Below are 20,444 nucleotides of genomic sequence, written 5' to 3'. Positions count from 1 at the left end.
TTCGTTATGCATTATCTGTTTTGGTTGTTTAAAAATGCAAAAAAAAAATGTATCGATCGATAAAGTGCTAGATTAATCGATTACAAAAAGAATCGATAGCTGCAGCCCTAGTTGCAGCGTCTCACTGGTAAAATACAAATTAAAGTCACGTGATACCGCGTGATCCCACGCGCGGACCGCAAGTGAAGCTGGCCAAGTCAAAGCACTGCCCACTGTAACGACACAGTGATGAGACCAATTACATCTTAGCCAATCCAGCGGAGATCCTGGAATTGTTTCAATGATCTGTTTTCAATATATTGGGTGTCTCATCTCTGGTCATCATTGATTCTGAAGAAGACACAGTTGTGTCAAAATGTTAGTCTGTTTGCACTAAAATAAGACTGCAAGTAATCAGTGTGCTCCAGCTCCCTTTCTTCAAATGTAATATTAGTGTTCAGCAGTGGGGTGGTTTTTCATTTGTTTTGTTTTTTTCCTGAACTCTCGTAGATCCGTCGATACAAAGCCAGCACTGCTATAATGGAAAAAGCAAGTGAAGTGTACAACAAATTGAAACTGCAGTTTGTAGGTAAAGGTGAACCAATTGCCAAAACTCAACTGGAGAACCAGGACGATGGTGGAACAGAGCCTCAACTTCAAGGTATTTTTCCTTGGAACAGTAGTTGTCATACCTACCCTATGCTCACACTCATTCAGTGTAATTATGACACTTTTGTACCCCTCTGGAGGCTGTGGCATTGCTTGTGGTGTCACCTTTTCTCTTTTTCCAGTTTCTCTTTTAATGTTTGTCCATTACATGTTTCATGCCAATGTTTTTATTTAAATGTCTATTTGTTGGGGGCTTTTATGCCTTAAAATCAGATAACACAGTGAAGAGAGTGACAGGAAGCAAGTAGGAGAGAGAGATGGGGTGGGATTGGGAAGTAACCTGGGTCTGACTCAAACCCAGGGGCACTTGGACCCGAATGTGATATGGAGGCTGTAGCCACTTGTGCCACAACACCCCCATATAAAAACTTTTCATGTGTAACAACAATGCAGACTTTATATTTAAATTAGTTGTATTCAGATATCAATCGGCAACCAAGCCTAAACCAAGTTAAAATGTAACGCACAATTCGGTTGTTACATACGCTGCAAGTTGTACTTGGAATCAATAAAGACCCTCCTTCAGAGTACAGCATCTCTCTGCATTTATAAACAGCCTGTTGTAAAATTCACCAAATTCACTTAGGGGCCAATTCTGCCATATGTGCAAGTCAAAAAAACGTAACCGTAGCTGCACAATATTGTTACATTCGTGGTTAGTTGCCATGTCAATATCAAACAAAATCACAGATTTCCCTCCATTTCAGTCAACGAGAACACTTTAATTGTTATTGTTGATGTGTGCGCTTGCTGTAGGCTAGATAAGGAACATGTCAAAAAGGAAACGTCAGCGAACACAGCTTGCGAGCGCGAACACAAGGCTGAAATGGGAAAGTTTCCATCCGAAGACTGATTCTGAAAAACGCTAAATGAACTGCCCTGAACTGAATATATCGCACACTGCAACGAGTTAGTAGCCTATTGCTGTGTTAACCCTGTTCGATTCCACTTGCATGTGAAAAATCTTTCTCACATATACAAAAAAGACAAACCCGCGCTCACGTTTAAGGGCAATTCCGCGCAAAACGGTCACATCCATAAAGCCAACACGATGCCATGGTATTTAGTTGGCGTTATGGATATGACAGTTTTGCGTGGAGTTGCCCTTAAATGGTGACATGCATTTAAAAAGCCTCTGAATGAAAGTAACTATACGTTAAATATCCAACCTTTTTCTTGTAACAGTCTTTATGTGGCTCTTCTGAGACTAAAAAAATATTAAATTTGGTAAAAGTGTCTCTCCAGGCAAAAAAGGTTGCCGACCCCTGTTCTAGATTCATTACATATATAAAGTGAAATATTGGAAGGCATTGTTTTGTTTTAATCTGAATGATTATGGCTTACAGCTCATGAAATTCAAATAGTAATATCTCTAAAGAGGTTATTTTGAGCTCTTGAAAAGAAAATAACTAATCTGACAAATTTGAAATAGTTAATTTATGCACTCAATACTTGGTCGGGCTCCTTTTGCACAAATTACTGCATCAATGTTGCTAGGTATGGATACAATCACCCTATGGCACTGCTGAGGTGTAATAGAAGCCCAGGTTGCTTTGATAATGGCCTTAAAGTTGTCTATTGTTGGGTCTGATGTTTTTCATTTTCCTCTTTGGGTCATTCCGTGTCAAATCAGACAAAATCCAGGAAAATGGTTGCAACACCTACTCTGATTTTCCTCAAAGTTTGTCTACACAATGTTTAGGTTCCATAACTAAAACCTGTGAAATATTTGTATTGAATTCTATTGTTTTTATAGACTTTTTGCCCTTGATTGTTTACATTCTTTAAAAGGCCTCATCTTGGAGGCCATGTTTGGACATTTATATCTATTATTCCTAGCATCACCAAACTTTGTAGAATAGAAGACAAACATGTTCTCAGTACGATTCAATCGTTAAAAGTTTGTACCACAGTCTCATTGGTTTTATAGATGTCCCCAGAAAAAAACATACAAAAAAGTGATATTAAGGGTCTCAAAACTCCTTTATTGTGACACACCTGCAATCAATCAGTATTTTCTCTAGAAATATAATCCTTTTTTAATGTTGTCCCAAAATGTGAAGTTCCAAACAAAAGGCCATGACAATATAAAGGATAAGACAAGGCATGTTTGTTTTTTTGTGTTATTTTCAGTCAACTGAAGTGGTATGTGGGGTAGCTAGTAGGACATAACAATCTATGTGGAAATGGCTAAGTATATGGACATTTAGTGTGTAAAGTACCAATATTGTCCTAAGTCCCATTCACAGAATAAATGCATGTAGTTACAGGTGTTTTGGGAACACCAAAATAAACATTTACAATAAAAAAAATGATTTTTGGCATGCTGTAAAAATGAAAGAATTTCAAGGTCTGAAAAAGAAATGAAGTTTTCACAGAAATATTTCACAGGCCTTGGTTTTAAGACCCATTGATGATATAGACAAGATTTGAACAAAATCTGAGACGGTGCAGCAACAACTTTATCTAATTTGACACGGAATTACCCCGTTACAATACCCCATAGATTCTTATTGGAGTTCAGGTCAGGTGAGTTATCTGGCCAATCAAGCACAGTAATACCATGGTCAACAAACCAGTAACTAGCAGTCCTGCTAGAAAAGGAAATGGGCATCTCCATTAGGCTTGTCAGCAGATGGATGCATGAAGTGCTTTAAAATCTCCTGGTAGAAGGCTGCATTGACTCTGGACTTGATAAAACACAGTAGACCAACACAGCAGATGACATAGCATTCTGTGCCTCTCCACTCTTCCACCAGACTCTTGGGACCTTGATATCCAAATGAAATTTATTTTCATCTGAAAAGAGGACTGTAGACCACTGAGCAACGGTCCAGTTATTTTTCTCCTTCTAACCTTGTCTCTGGTTCAGGAGTGGCTTGACACTAGGAATGTGACACGTGTAACCCATTTCCCCATTTTCGCATGGTGGCTCTTGATGCATTGACTCCAGCCTCAGTTCACTCCTTGTGAAGTTCCCCAGAGTTCTTGAATCGGCTTTGCTTGACAGTCCTCTCAGGGCTGTGGTCATCCTTTTTTTTTTTTTTTTTTTTTTTTGAACAATGTTTTTATTGAGTTTTAACATAATCAATGTATACATACAACACATGTTTGTTTGACACTTAAGAAAAACATAAATGTAAAGGACAAAGACATTAATAATAAAAATAATAAAAACACATAGTTAATAAATAAATAAAAGTAACAATAACTAAAAGCTTCTCATCGTATATTAGATTTGACACAGCTTCTCATTCAGCCATTGGTACGTCATTTCCACCATTTTCAAGAAAAGATAAGAATGGATTCCAGATTTCCTCAAACCTCCTATATTTACCTTTCACAATATAAGTTGCCTTTTCCATAGACATATTTATTGCCATTTCTTTCAACCAGTTACCTATACTTGGTGCCTTTATATTCTTCCAGTGTAAAGCAATAAGACGCTTTGCTTGTAATAGACACATGTCTATTAATGCATATTCCTTACTCTTCAGTTGCATGTTTAGAGGGTATAAATGTAATATAAATATTTTTGCAGAAATTGGTATATTGGTATTTAAGATTTTATCTATCATGCACTTCACATCCTTCCAAAATTTCATTATATGTTTACATTCCCAAATGCAATGGTGTAGAGTGCCTTTAAATGTGATACATTTAACACGTGTCCGGGATATTTTCATTATATTTGTGTAATGTGGTAGGAGTTATGTAAGTTCGCATCAACCATTTATATTGTAATAATTTCAATCTGACATTTACTGTCTGTGTTTGAGCTTCCTTACACGCCTCCATCCAATCATTCACATGGATGTCCTCTTTTAAATCTTTCCTCCATGCTTCAAGTTTGCTATCTGAGGAATCCTGTGACCCTGACGCTATAATGCCATATAATGATGAAATTAAGCCTCTATTATAACAATCTTTTACCACTTCCCTCTCTAATATTGACAAAGATGGCATATCTAAAGATTTATTTTGAGAAATGAAAATTAAATTCCTTATTTGTAAGAATTTAAAAAAATGTTTTCTAGATATATCAAATGTATGAACCACTTCCTCAAAAGACATAAGTTTATTGGATGAATATAGATCTGCTACAGTCTTAATCCCTTTATCTGCCCATATTTTAAAACCTGCATCCAGTCGGCCTGGTGTAAACCTTGTATTGCCCCAGATGGGGCTATAACAAGACAAGTTATTGGGGATGCATAAATACCTCTTAATTTCATACCATACATTTATCATATTTAAGACTATTGGGTTAGAAATATTTTTCCTAAGGTCTTTCAGTTCTGAGGAATATAGATACAAGCTTAGATGCAGGCCTGATGCGATTGCAGATGATTCCATATCCACTAGGGGTGTAGCGGTACACAGAAGTCACGGTTCGGTTCATACCTCGGTTCGGACATCACGGTTCGGTACGAGTTCGGTACAATGGAGGGAAAAGCAAAACAAAAATGCAGAAAGCATTTTTTTTTTGTACATGTCTCAGGCTGTACCACCTAGTGTCATACAGTCTCTTCCCTGAGCTATCTGCAACAGCCTGAAGTGTGTAAGATGTAGGCTAAAAAGTACAATAAGTACCCAGACTCCATCTGTAACTTGTAAACAAAATAAGACAATCAGCTATAAAACTGAAAATAGGCCTACAGCATCTCTAATTTCTGAAAGTGCAAATTACATAGAAAAATGATTTTTAAGACCTTCAACATCTGTGTTTAGTTGTATATGGAAGGGTCTACAATTTGCCTCAATATTTTTTTTATTGTGTGTAAAGTAATAATCTAGCCTACTGTGAAAATATCGCACTATTTTGCCTTTTTTTTTAAAAAACGAAATTGCTCCTTTCATTTCATAAACAGACTACAACTAGAAGTCACGTGACTTTGCCCTTTGACGTTAACTCACCGTAGCATGGTTTGTTTATTAGCCTGGTTAGCGTTGTCACTTTATTTTACGGTCTATGCACTTAACACTACCAGCTCCTCATGTGAGAAGTTACAAGTTACCTTAACATAAAAGGTAATTACCACACAATTTACATAGCTTTCTGTCATTACGAAATCATTTAATTTAAGCCATAGGTTTTGGCCCTATTTGTATGTGTATTTAAAGTCTGCTGAAGCGCAGGGGAAGTTGTTTTTCCCCTCGTTTCAGTGATTGGTAGCCTACAACATCTGGATGATGGCTTCGAATATGTGTAGCATTTTTTCCACTCGTACCCAAGAACTGCTGAACAACGCCGACACAGTTTCATCACCTGTAGGCTACTAACGTTACTGTAACTGAAGTTCTCAAACTTGCGATCTTAAAGAGACCAGCGGATCCTCTAACTCTTGTGGGTTTAACCTTAGTGCTGCTAATGACTGACGGACTCGACCGACGACCTGACAAAAAAAAAAAAAAACATAGGCGCCAATCAGAGCTAAGGCGAGGCTACAGATTAGCTAAAGAACTCCCGTAACTCTCGCTACTTAACAGTAATTGCGCATGAAATTAATTAATCCGCACACGAGTTTTATGTATTTTTATACCGTGTATTCTCCGTGTCAATTCATGCACCGAACCGTGACGCCCGTACCGTTTCGGTTCAATACGAATACATGAACCGTTACACCCCTAATATCCACCCAAGAGGGAATAGTTTGAGAAGAAAAGTAAAACATAATGGTTCTAAGTTGGGCAGCCCAGTAATACCACTGCAAGTTAGGACACTGAAGCCCTCCTCTATCATATGGTAAATACAGAAGTGAAAGGCGGAGTCTAGGACGCCTGTTGTTCCATATAAAGTTAGTAAATAATTTATTCATTCTTAGAAACAAATGTTTGGGAGGCACCAAGGGGATATTTTGAAATAAGTATAAGAGCTTGGGCAGAATATTCATTTTCAAAATATTTATACGACCTATTAAAGATATGGGTAATGATGTCCATCTTTCAATGGAGTTAGAAATATTTTCTAAAAGAGGATCATAATTTACTGACTCAATGTTCTCAAGGGTTGGTACAATCTTTATGCCCAGATATGTAAAACAATCAGTGGTATTAAAAGTGGATACACCATGGTTGGACTGTTGTCCATCTCCCTCATTCAGTAACATAAGCATGCTTTTGGAATGATTAATCTTGTATCCAAAAATCTTTCCAAACGTACTAATGAGTTCTAATAAAGCAGGGATGGAGTTATTGAGGTGTTTTAAAAACAGCAGAACATCATCTGCAAACAAGGCAATTTTATGTTCTACTTGACCAACAGTAATGCCTGTTATGCCCATATGATTTCTAACTGCAATTGCAAAAGGCTCAATGGAGATTGCAAAGAGGAGAGGAGAGAGAGAGGTGACCCCTGTCGACAACCTCTGGAAATGGTGAATGGTTTGGACACCATGTTATTCGTTAGCACCTCAGCTACAGGGTTGTTATAAAGTAGCCTAACCCACTTACAAAATCGTTCCCCAAAACCAAACCTTGTTAGTAATTCAAATAGATAGGGCCATTCAACCCTATCAAAGGCCTTTTCGGCATCTAGTGCTAGGATGGCAATATCTTGTTCTCCCCTCTGGTAATGAAGAATGTTGAGAAGCCTTCTAACATTATGAAATCCCTGTCTACGTTGTATGAAACCATTTTGGTCTTCCCCTATCAGTCTAGGTAGTATAACTTCCAAGCGCTTAGCCAAAACTTTACATAATATTTTTGTGTCTGAGTTGAGGAGACTTATTGGACGCATGTTTTCACATCTTGTATTACTTTTCCCTGGTTTTGGTAGTAATGTAATTAACGCTCCCCTCATTGACGCAGGGAGAAGGCCATCCTGAAAAGCTTCCAACATCATTTCCAGAAGGGGAGTTAACAGTTTTTCTTTAAATTGTTTATAGATGTCTATGGGAAGGCCATCTGGACCCGCTGTTTTCCCTGCGGTCATCGCATCAATAGCTTCAGAAATTTCTTTCAATGTTAACTCCTCATCTAAATTAATTTTATCTTCCTCAGAAATCTGTGGTTAAGATTATCTAAGAACTCTGTCTGGAGTTCCAAATTAGGAGAGCATTCTGAACTATACAGCTTTTCATAGTAATCTTTAAATGCTTCATTAATCTTCACTGGATCTATTATGTTTCCTGATAGGTCTTCAATTGTTGTTATAGCTCGCTCAGTTTGTCTTTGCTTGATCTGCCATGCAAGTAGTCTTCCTGCTTTATCTCCTTGCTCATAAAAAGTTTGTTTCAACTTCAAAACTTTTGCAGCTGCCCTACTCGCTGACATTTCATTATATCGGGCTCTTAGTAGTAGTAATTTATTATGATCATCTGCATTATCATTTGTGTTATGATGTATATCTTTTTCCAATTGGGTAATCTGTCCATCTAATTGTTTAATCTCTTGTCTAGATTGCTTGGCTTTTGAACTACAAAAGCCAATAATTTGACCTCTAATGAATGCTTTAAATGCTTCCCATCTTATACTTGCTGAAGTTTCAGATGTATTAATTTCAAAGTATAGGTCTATTTGTTTACCTAGAAATTCTATGAATGATGGGTCCTGAAGCCATCCTGTTTGAAGACGCCATTTAGGGGGGTCGCTCACCATTTTATTAGTGATATACATTAATGCTACTGCTGCATGGTCAGAGATAACCACGCTATGGTACTGACAATCAGAAATCCTGGGAAGCAATTGTGCAGATATTAAAAAATAATCAATACATGAGTATGTTTGATGAGTACTAGAGTAGCATGAGTAAGCTATTGAGTTAGGGTTAAGATGTCTCCAAATATCCAGCAGATTTAAATCTTTCATAAACTGTTGAATCAGTTTTCTTGATTTGGTGTGTGTATTGTCAATGCCTGTTGAACGATCTTTCACTGGGTCCATAGTGCAATTCATATCCCCTGCTATGAAGTAGTGACCTGACAAGTTAGAGATTAGGAGGAATAAATCGTTGTAAAAATTAGAATTATCCTCATTGGGACCATATACATTAATTAAATTGATTTTATCTGACAAAAGAAATCCTTGGACAATTATAAATCTACCCGCTGGGTCTTTAGTTATTTTGTCAACCTGTATAGGAATGGATTTGTGGATTAGAATCATTACCCCTCTTGCACTTGAAGTATAGCAACTAGAGAACACCTGACCATGCCATCTCCTCTGTATTCTAACTGTATCTCCTGTCATCATATGAGTTTCCTGTAAGAAAACTACTTTGGCCTGCAATTGTTTAATTCTGTCCATTACTTGTTTAACTGTTTTAATATTACCCATTCCCCTACAATTCCATGTAAGGAATTTTACCTTTCCCGTCTCAGACATTACATTTTATAAGTGATGCTATGACCAAACCCTTTCCCTGCAGCATATTCATTAAGCATTGAGAAGCATAAACAAAATATAAAAAAAAAACAAATACAGAAAGAGACGACACACGTACATTTAACCTGAATTTGAATCCCATAAAGTCCCTCCCTATCCGTAGTGGATTGCTCCCTCCCCCCTAGCTATTCACTCCTTCTATGAAGGCTATTGGTCCACACACCTTTGAGGAACAAGCAGGTGCTGGAAACCTCTCTCCTATCAACTTAGCACAACCCACAACATTGCTAGTCTACTTCTACTCTTGTTTTGAACTGTTGAACCTGTGTATCAACTGTTAACTTTGCAGTTCCTATGAACACCATACATGTTCCATCTAAGGATATGTAAGGACAAAAAAGTGAGGGAAAAAAAGGATGCCTTAGTCCTAACACAAAGTATGTTGAGCTACTATTCATTCAGAGTCTATCAAAATAGCATTAGTTGCCAGCTAAGTCCAGTTTATAGAGTGAAAATGACTTATCCCAATATGTTGAGACAAAAAAAGACATGGGCTTAGCAGGCATGACATAGGCTAAGACAAACGTTGTAGGCTACCGTCTGCATAAATTCGCAATACCAATTATCCGTTGTTTTCTGAGAATAAGAAAGGAAAAACAAATATCTGAACTACAGTGGGCAGTGCTTCGACTTGGCCAGCTTCACTCGCGGTCCGCGCGTGGGATCACGCGGTATCACGCGACTTTTAATTTGTATTTTCCCAGTGTGACGCTGCAACAACCCAAACAACCGGTAGATGGCTCAAGTGAGCAGGGTGTCTCGTAAAAAGAAATGGAGCCTGGAAAACCCTACACAGACTTCACTACAAACTTTAGCAGACTGGTTTAGAAATAATTTAATAGCCAGAAATATGCCTGCCCTGCCCTAATAAAGAAATATTTGGTTAACTGCGAGTGAATCCCGTTTGCAGCCATAAACATTCTGGTTTTCTCCGAGTGCAACGATGATAGACAGACATCATTTGGACAAAATATAGAGCATATTAACCTCCGTTGCTCAGCCAAATGCCTTCCTGTTACGTCCTGTTATCACGGAGTTACAGGCGATAAACGATTTTTGATGGTCACAAGTTTACTTCATTAGCGGTTTATTTTTTTGATTATTAAAGAGTGTTTTTCATTTAAAGGTTTGACTTCGTGCTTATTCAGTAGAGCATTTAGTGCTCTTCCCAATCCCAGACGTTCACATTGCATGTTTGTTTGTAATGGATGTAACCGCGAGATACGCTTGTCATAGGCGCCCGATACCGTGGATGCTCCGTCTCGGGCACCCACTGAAAACATCGAAAGCACCCACGTGTGACAGCTTACAGTCCCGGCTAAATTTACATTCATTTAAAATCAAACATCGCAGTTTATGTTAAATTCAGCATCTCTCATAATGTGATTGGATATGTTGCTGTCAATTCCCTACTTCATATACTATCCACCAATGAGAGCGTCTCTCGAATGAAAATTCCTGACACTTCCCACCTGAAGAATTAATGCAAGGCTTTGTCGGGAATGTTTAAAATGTATATAGCCCTGAATATCATTTTAAAAGTAGTCTGACAAAGCTTATTGTTTTGTGACACAGCTAAACACTGGTACCTCATAGAACGTCTATAACATAGCCTAGGTGGTCGCAACTCACAAAAGTAAGCAGATAGAAAGAACTCACGCAAATCTAGCCTACAACACGCAGACAGCTTTATGCGCGGGGGGAGAGAGCACAAGACGCGACTGTGCCTTATGATTGTTGCCTTCTGATGGTATCTTGCTAATTCACTGAACTGCATTAGGTGACACAAATGGTATTGCCTTTAGCTTATAACTCCTTGTCTGAGCTTAACTACCAGGCCTATGGTTTTTAAAAGTCAGATGTTCCCTGACAAAGACATTCGAAAATTAAGAATGTTTATTGACTTGAAAAATACACAAAGTTTTGCAAACTCCCTTCATTCAACCCTTGAAGACATCACGGTCTGGTCTGCTATGTAGATCGTTTCTCGTACCATTTAATTTCTCAGAATTTAGGTCTACAATAACGTCATCACCAAATACATCTTTTATTTTTAGTTGATCAACCACAAAGAGTAGCATAGGCCTACTGTGCACAGTGCACTGACAACTTTAGCAGCCCAACGTAACCAGTTGTTGTAGATGAGAGGCAACCCCTTGTTTCAGATAGCCTGGACAACATGTTACCTGGGTGTTGCCTACATTATTAATTAATGGTAGCCTACAATAGTTAATTGATTCGCGTAACATATTAGTTGGCTCAAAGAGTAGGGAATCAGGATGGAGAGAGTCACGCGTGTGTTGCTTTTGCGGGATCGAATCCAGTTTAATGCTAGTTTTCAAAACATATATTCTTTACATGTCTTTTGTCCGAGTGGCTGTAATGTAGCCGAAAGGCCATGGCATATGAAAAGCGATTTCAAACAGCCTAAAACAACTTGTTTGTGAATGTCTGACAACTGCTGCAGCATGTACGCTAAGGAAACCAGTAGGTGGAGAAACCAGAAGGCACACAACACCGAACGATTTTAAGGCTATTTCAAGATAGGCTACTCAATGGTGCTATTTCACACGATTATATTTACCCCCCCACTCACCGGGTTAGTGGAAGGTGTTAATAGATGATTGGCGTAGCCTACAGTGGACTAGGGCTGTCAAAATTGCTCAAAAAATGACGTCGAATATCCCTCTAAAATAAACACATGTATTCGAATATATTGGAATATCTAGGCTATATTATTTAAGATTATGTCAGTGATGCGCATCATGTCATCTGTTTTAACTTTTTTGGATGGTTATTGCTTGACAGGGGATCCCAAGCAGCTTTCAGCCATAAGGCATTTCCTAATTCACCTGACACTGATATTCAAAATGTTGAAACTATTTCGGCATAGCCTATAAGCAGTTTAATTAAATGTAATGTTAGTTGTAAACAAACGGGCTACTTGGTGAGGCTTGGCCTCACAGATGCGCTCGTGCCTTAAATGGCAATACAAATCTTCACGATAGGCCTATTAACTGACCGCCCGATTCACGTTGGCTGGGGGGTAGGGGGGGCCATCAGACATTTGTTCCCAAGGGTCTATGAATTGTTAACCTGGCCCTGCCCCCAACGAACGCAACTTTCCACCTCTGAGATAGCTGAAAAGAAGTCTAGAGGACTCCTAACTCACTAGACCTACTTACTGTAGGCTGCGCAAAGCACAAGCCTGCATTCAAGGCAGGCCTTCTGTTGAAGAATTTTATATAAATCCTGCGCTAACAGTAATCCTCCTACCCCCGCTACCACAGCCGTGGATAGTGTGGCATGCTCACGCTTTATGTCTCCTTCTTGCAAACTAGGCCTATAGCCCAACCATTTACGTCTTCAAAAAATAACAACTTGCCAGATATGCCTTCATAAATTTGGGCTTCATTCAGCATTTTGTTCTTCCACTGGAAATGATTCTTCTACATTTGCTGCCTGCTGCATCCTTTCTGTTTGTATTGTTTAGAAAATGTTTGTCTTGAGTTAATGCATTAAACATTGTTTGCTGGTAACCAGCCACAAATAGCCTACAGATTCTTGTGTGCGTTCTCTCCAAAATGTGCCCGTTCTATAGGCTATCCAAGTGCATAATTCTGTGGCATAAAGCAGATGTATTTGTGTATTGTACAGAAAAATTTAAATAACCTGTCAAGCAGTCAATTGACTACATTGCAGTCAATAAGTAGTGCAAATTATGAAACCAAAACGTGGGTCATAGTTGTCTAAGCCTCTGCTGTGAGGCCAAACCCATGAACAAAGACGCATTGAACTATCTGCAATTTTTTTTTTGGCTTAAACAAGCTCACAGCCTAACAAGTCATACTGAAGGGAGAGGCAACTGGCATGTGATCCCCCACGGGCCAATGGATGTACAAGTTTTCTCCTGTGCCACGATATTTAATCCAGTGTTTTGTCAAGTTGCAAAATGCTATTCGCTTTAAATTAATTTTTTATGATAGTATGAAGTACTTTTTTGTATAGGGTACTATCTTAATTGCTTTATACTCAATACTTGACCAATGGCTATTGCATCTGTCTATTGAAAGTGAGAATGTGGCATGTGATATACTGTGTAGGCTTCATAAAATAAAATAAACAGATTGCTAATGGCCTACAAGCTGATCTGGGGGGCTTTTCTCATACAACTACGGAGGTTAGCTTTTTACTAACAGGATGCATCGTTCAACTAACCAACATGTAAGTTACGACTGTTTCCCAAAACTGTCGATTTTTACATAGTACTGTAAGTTTGGACCATGATAGTTTCCAAACTTCAGTAGTCTGGACTAAGGTGGTTAATGACGTTTAGTAGCACGTGAACGGGGACCTGCACATACTTCTGTGGCGCATTACCAGTCCCCTGTCCAACAGTTCGAATCTGGGTTAAGACGTTGACAACAATATTGAAATCGTTGTTTACCTAAGTTTATCTTTTGTGCAGATAATATTATCAAAATCAGAATCAGCCTTCTTGGCTTGGTTTGCGTAAACTAACAAGGACCCAACCCCCCCCCCCCATGAAAATCAAAGGCTGCATATTCTCAGCTGAAGTGCGCACCACCTTATTATTATCTGCAAGTGTGTGACTTACTTACGTGCACATGGCTGCAAATTGACTTTTAATTTATGTATTTTCTGCCTTGGGCATTTTAAAATATGGATGTATGGTGGTTAGAAGTGTAAATATCAATTAGAAACCTAAATATATTTATAATTATTAATTTGCAAACAAATAACTGGCGCCAGTGACGCCTTTGACATGAAGATCCCTGAACTATGCTTCTAGCATTCTACCACAGGTCGAGAGGTGTAGTTGTAACTACACAACTTTACGATAGTGGTTGCGAACGCTCGCTGCTACTATGGTTTTGGGAAACACTAACGTAGTGGAACGATGCATTGGACTATGTAAGTTCCAAATATGAATGTAATTCTGCGGCATAAAGCAGATGTATTTGTTTATTGTACAGAAAAATAAAAATGACATGTCAAGCAGTCAATTGACTACATTGCAGTCAAGAAGTAGGGCAAATTAATTTATTTAAACCAAAAAACGGGTCATAGTTGTCTAAGCCTCTATTGGCGTAGCCTGTTAAAAAAACGCCGCCAGATAGTATTAAATCGGCAACAACATTGTTTTCTGCAGAAGCCTACCCAAGGCTACAGATTAATTCTGAACAGTTATTTCTCTACTGGCTCAATTATCACACCACTGTTTTGATTTTATGAAGGCGTTAACCCCAACACTGACAATAATGTAGACAGCAAATTTCGATTTCGATTTTCGCTACCACCGTGTAGTCAAGCCTTAAGCCATACCCAAGTAATGTTTAATTATGCATGATTTATTTTGTTATTGAATTCGTAGGCTGGGATTACTCTCGGCAACAATTATGTTTAATGGTAGATCCTACTTTTTCAGAAGGGACCACAGGCAGAGCGATGTACAGTGGTAGAGCAACGCACAGTGGCTGAAAGTGGTACTAAAGCTTCACACAGCTTCACGCCGCGTAATGCGCGAATGAAGTGGTCATTTAAAAGCGATGGCCACTGTAAATTTGTCATAAACGAAAACCAGCAAGATACTCCACCTGTAGCACTAGCCTACTCTTTATCCAATCCTTCCATGAAGCGTTCCACCTCAGCGGGGGTGTCGAACAACGTGGATTTCTCCCGGTGTGTGAGAAGAAGCCGCGAAGGAAAGATGATTATGTGTTTGCTGATTCCCTTGTCACATAGTCGTTTTCGCACCTCATCGTAAGCCCTCTGCTTCTTGTGAATTTCCGCAGATACATCTGGATAGAATCGAATGAGTTGCTCCTTATATATAAGCATCCCTTTAACTTTAGCCGCTCTCATAACTTGTTCTTTTTGTCTGTAATTCAGGAACTTCACGATAAGAGTTCTTGGTGGAGGCGCCTCTGAATTTTCTTTTCGTCGTTGTGGTGGGTGGTGTCACTTGAGTTTCCAAAGCTTTTGTACAAGCCCGAAGTTGAACGACTTCGTCTTCTGTCCCTGAAATACGTTCCTCTGCTTCCTTCACTCTGTCTGTGATTTCTCTGATTATCGAAAATACTCCATCTATTTTATTTGAGACTCGTTTTTCCATCCCCTTGATCGCGTTCATGACATCTGCATTACTAGGGTTAAGATCAACTTTGGCCGATTCACAGTCACCATTTTCCTCCATCTCTCCTGTATCATCAGCGTGGTCAGATTCCAGCAGAATATCTTGTTCTTCGGTGTTAGTTCTCTCTTGATTTGCTTTTTTCTTCTTTGTAGGCATCCTCAAACTCTAATTTCATACACCTTTTACAGCAAATAATGTTTGTGAGTAGATTTGTAAGGATTTAACTTGACAATTGCAGGAGGGTTGCTATTACGCTGCCTCTCAGCACCTCTCCATAACTGGAAGTCCGCTGTGGTCATCCTTGTTGCACCTTGTGCACCTTTTTTTACTACACTTTTCCCTTCTAGTCAATTTTCCATGAATATACTTTGATTAAGCATTCTGTGAACTGCCTGCCCTTTCAACAATGACCTGTGGCTTACTTTCCTTGTGGAGGGTGTCAATGAGTGTCTTCTGGACAACTGTCAAGTCAGCAGTCTCCCATGATTGTGGTTGTGGCTGAGAGATTAAAGGCTCAGTAAACAGTCATTGCTGTATTATAACCTCTTTATTCTAATATTATAAGATACTGATTTTTGATTTCCGTGAGCTGTAAACCGTAACCATCGAGATTAAAGCAAAAATGGCTTGAAATATTTCCCTTTATATGTAATGAATCTAGAATATTTGAAAGAATTTTACTTTTTGTGTAAATTAGAGTAAAATTAACTTTTCCACAGTATTCTATTTTTGCTTTTAGATGCATCTCTACAGTTTGGGGGTGTAAGGCAAAAAAAGCTGATTGATTGATTTTATTCAATACTTTGGAAGACAACATACAGAGATCAGTAGCTTTCACCACTAAAATATGCTGCCATTACCACAGTGCCATCTCTTGCCATACAAGGTAGGATGCATCTGTCTGATGGAAATGCAGGTGTATGGCCAAGTGCACATCTTATTTGTCTAAATTGTATCTGGATTACCTGTATTTGATAAGCAAGACATGACTAGTTTAAACTACTCCTAACACACTGCCATCTCTGTTATTTCCAAGATCTAAAACCAGTGAATGGGGAGTCAGAATCTCTAAAGAAAAATGTTGAATGTGACCCAGAATCTCTACATGCCGAAGAAAGCCCTGAGTCCGAACTTGCCATTTCCAGCAGGTACTGTACTACTAGTGTAGTTGATGTTTTGTAATCCTTAAAAAATAAGAAAATAATATTCTCAATAATTGATAAAGCAATGTTTTTTTGCTGTTTAAAAATATTTAAAAAACATATTTTCCTGTTTTGTTGTAGGCCGGAATCAGAACATCTGACTGAGAGACACATTCTCACAGATGCCACAAAACATAGTCCTACTACAAACACACAGACTGCTGTAGAGGACAGCTGAAGATGTTACTAGTTTATTTACTGAATGGCAGTGGGGTTTTTTGTTGGCTTGAGGACTAAGAAAAGTAACCGATGCATACATCTGTACAGACCCTGTTGATATTCTCATGTTTCCACCTTTTACATAAACATAATTGCCTTTTAGTCTTCTCTTTTACAATGGCTTCCTCCAGAATCAACCCTCCGTGTTTATAAAGTGGGAGAGATTAAGGATTGGGTTCTTAACATGTATTGTAAGTCATTAGAACCTGGCAAAGAACGCTTAGTTAAATATTGACAGCATGCCAATTGTTAGGTGTCAGTCATTGTTGTGTCTTTTGTGTTTTCATTTGAAATTACAATAATACACTGTTCCATTGGGACAGGATGAAGAACCTTTTTTAAATGAGACTAATGTATGTTGTTTGAGCCATATTACTTTTATGAGGATATTTGTGTGGAAAGACTGTATATTAATAGTTATGTCATCTCTAACAGAATGCTGTATAATCTTATTTTTTTTCTTTCAGTACCTTCATGAATTAAACAGTTACACAAAGTCTATATAAATAAATACTTTTTAAGGTGTAAAAACAAAAAAATTCACATACAGTTAAGATAGTGTCACAAATATGATTGTAGTTCAAGTTGATGTATATCTGTGTTGTTTGGTTACAACCTTTTGTATTTCTAGTTGAATAAAAATAGTGTAATTTATTTATACTGCACTTCTCAAATGAATGGCAAGTCACATATTACAGTACTGTGCATGCTTTAGGCCACCTTACATGTTTTGCTTTAGCAATGTTGAGAGGACTTTATATATTTGTCCCAGAAAATACAGGAAATAAGTACATAATATTGAAAAACACCAAAAAAAGTTATTGTTGTAGGCGGTCATCATGACCTTACTAAAACAAATCTAATAGTGGCCTAAGCCTTTTGTGCACAGTGCAGAAATCCTTTATTCATCCCAAAGGAAATGTGACTGTCCTGTGCATGTAAACAAAAACATAAAAGTAAAATAAGAGAAGAGGTGAAGAGTTGTAAAGTTTGATTGCCAATGGAAAGAATGACCTGTGTATTTCAGAGCAACATTTGGGGAAGATTAGCCTGCCATTGAAGGTAATCTTCAGCTCAACAAGCTATTCATTTAGGGGATGAGGTGTTGTTCAGGATGCTCATCAGCTTGTGAAGCATCCTCTCTGCCAACACATCCAATGAGTCCAGCAGAATTCCACCTCCTATGACCGAGCTGGCTTTCTTAACCCTCTAGAAATATTTTTTAACCGATGTAAACCAATGTTTCTATCATGTAGTTCTTTTTAAATCATGTGGGGGGTACCCACATGACGTTACCGGGACACATAACATTTCAGAATGGCTGCTCCAACAGAGTTTGAAGGGACTGTAACACGGGTAAGAATAATGTTTTGAAATGACTATTTATAGCAACTTCCTGACACATTTCTGTGACAATATTGGTTGTTTAGTTTTAGATTTATTCATTAAAAGTGAGTATGTAGAAAAAAAACTTACTCGTAGTGAGGTTGCTAAAATTATGTTGCTCACAAGCAACAATGGTTGTTAAGGATAAGTTCTAATACATTCATAATAGTGTCATGTGGTGTCCATATTTGGTTTTACTATTATTTTACAGCTGTTTTTGATGCTGGCAACATCCATAATCTTCTGATATTTAAATAATAGAAGTTACTAGTGATCTGGATGATGATAATGTAAAGAATTATGTCTAAGATGGTTATGACGAAAGCTAATCAGACTTGAAGCTAGAGACTGGAACAATGTCCACAGTAACCTGATGGGCTATTCAAATGATATGGTGGACATATTTTTACTAGGATATTTTTTTTTTGAATATTTGACATTTTTCTCTCTTGGCAGAAAAGAGAAAAGTGTGCTGTCACTGATGTTTTGCAGATTATTGTGGAAGGTGGATATGACCGTGAATGTGATTTTATGGCAGATAAAATGAATGATGATACATGGGTACTTTTTTTATATGTGTACACTAAAAAGAGAGTGTAGGAAGAAAATGGCGTAAATACAAACTTCAGATCCACTATGAAATCCATAGAGATGCTCCGCACATATAACTCCGAAATATGCAAAGCAAGACAGTCTTTGCATCATCATCAGTAGAAGTTCAAATAACACTCATGTTCTATTTTCAACTGTCGATAAGTTAACAAATCCCCCCTCACAATTAGCGCCTGAACTTCTCTCAATTAATAAATGCAATGAGTTTTCAACTTTTTTCAAAGGTAAAATTGACAAAATCAAATTAAACATATCTGCTCAATTACTAATTCAACATCCGGAACCTCCAGCTACAAATAGAGGGAAACTTAACTTGATGTCACAGTTCAGCTTGATAAACCATGACACACTTGAAAAAACGGTACAGAATCTCAGCTCTTCCACATGTGGCTTAGACATTTTGCCAACCAATTTTTTTAAAACTGTTTTTCACCTTATAGCAGCAGAGGGGTATTTCACAAAACCTAGATAAGGGATTAAGCTGGGATTTTTGGGTTATCCTGGATGAATTTAGCCTTGACTTGGTTTCACAAAAGAGATGGCACATAAGTTACCATGGGGATTTATTTTCTGCACCTAGCCTGGTCCCGGCCAGGCTAACAGCCAAGCTAAGTTAATTCTAATGGTAATTATCAAGTCAAGTCGAGTTTATTTATAGAGCGCATTTCATACACAGAGGTCATTCAATGTGCTTTACATAAACAAAACCAAACAATAATAGCAAATAAAAGCATAGAAGGGCAATATAGTCAAAGAATAGTTAAAAGGTAAAGATCATAATAAAAAGAAAACATAAAACACAAGGTAAAATCATTTAAAAATAAAGAATAATTAGTAAGCAAAAACAAAGGCAAAAGTAGTAAAACAAAGTAATAAAATACAAGGTAGAATAATTATCAAGGCAGATTCAGAATTTGTAACTCGGCACAGTTAGCAGAAAGCATCTGAGAACAGTTTGGTCTTCAGTCTAGATTTAAAACTGGCTACAGTTGGGGCCTTTTTGATGTCATCCGAAAGTTGGTTCCACAGCTGAGCCGCATAGCAGCTAAAAGCTGCTTCACCATGTTTAGTTCTAACTGTGGGTTTTACTAGCAGGTTTTTCACCTGGGATCTGAGAGGACGAGAAGGTGTGTACTGCTGAAGCATGTCTGACAAGTATTTAGGTCCTGCTCCATTTACTGATTTATAAACAAGCAATAGTGCTTTAAAGTCAATTCTGTGACTTACTGGAAGCCAGTGCAAGGACGAATTGGAGTAATGTGGTCAGTTCTTTTAGTTTTTGTTAGAATCCTAGCTGCTGCATTTTGTATCACCTGAAGCTGTTTAATAGTCTGCCTGTGAACAGTCCATTGCAGTAATCAACCCTGCTGGAGATAAATGCATGAATGAGTTTTTCTAAGTCATGTTTTGACATCAGCCCTCTGAGTTTGGCAATATTTTGGAGGTGGTAAAAAGCTGATTTAGTTATCGCTTTCATGTGGCTGTTGAAATTTAGATCACTGTCAATTAATACACCAATATTTTTTTAACAGTATCCTTTGCCTTCAACCCTTTTTGTGTCAAGGAGAGTGGCAACCCTAAGTCTTTCCTCCTTTTAACCAAATATAATTACTTCAGTTTTTCTTTGTTCAGCTGAAAAAATTTTGAGACATCCAGGTGTTGATTTGTTCTATACACTGACACATAGATTCAAGAGGACCATAGTCGTTTGGTGATAGAGCTAAGTAAATTTGTGTGTCATCTGCATAGCTATGATATGAAATCAAATTATTTTGAATGATTTGTCCAAGTGGGAGCATAAAGAGGTTGAATAATAGTGGCCCCAAGATCGACCC

General features: G+C 38.0%; 1 protein-coding gene across 1 annotated transcript in view; it reads left to right on the top strand.

The window, feature by feature from the left end:
- Positions 1-17,265, top strand: part of hdgfl2 (HDGF like 2) — a 78,865-nt gene extending 61,600 nt beyond the window's left edge. The window contains exons 14-16 of the mRNA XM_048252567.1: positions 490-640; positions 16,227-16,338; positions 16,474-17,265. Of these exons, the coding sequence (XP_048108524.1) occupies positions 490-640; positions 16,227-16,338; positions 16,474-16,570 (360 nt within the window). The 3' untranslated portion in view covers positions 16,571-17,265. The remainder of the gene's footprint in view (positions 1-489; positions 641-16,226; positions 16,339-16,473) is intronic.
- Positions 17,266-20,444: the final 3,179 nt, after the last annotated feature.

Source organism: Alosa alosa, chromosome 9 (assembly GCF_017589495.1).
Source record: "Alosa alosa isolate M-15738 ecotype Scorff River chromosome 9, AALO_Geno_1.1, whole genome shotgun sequence".
Taxonomy (NCBI): Eukaryota; Metazoa; Chordata; class Actinopteri; order Clupeiformes; family Clupeidae; genus Alosa; species Alosa alosa.
The sequence above is the reverse complement of the archived record's forward strand: the minus strand, read 5'-3'. Positions and strand labels throughout refer to the sequence as shown.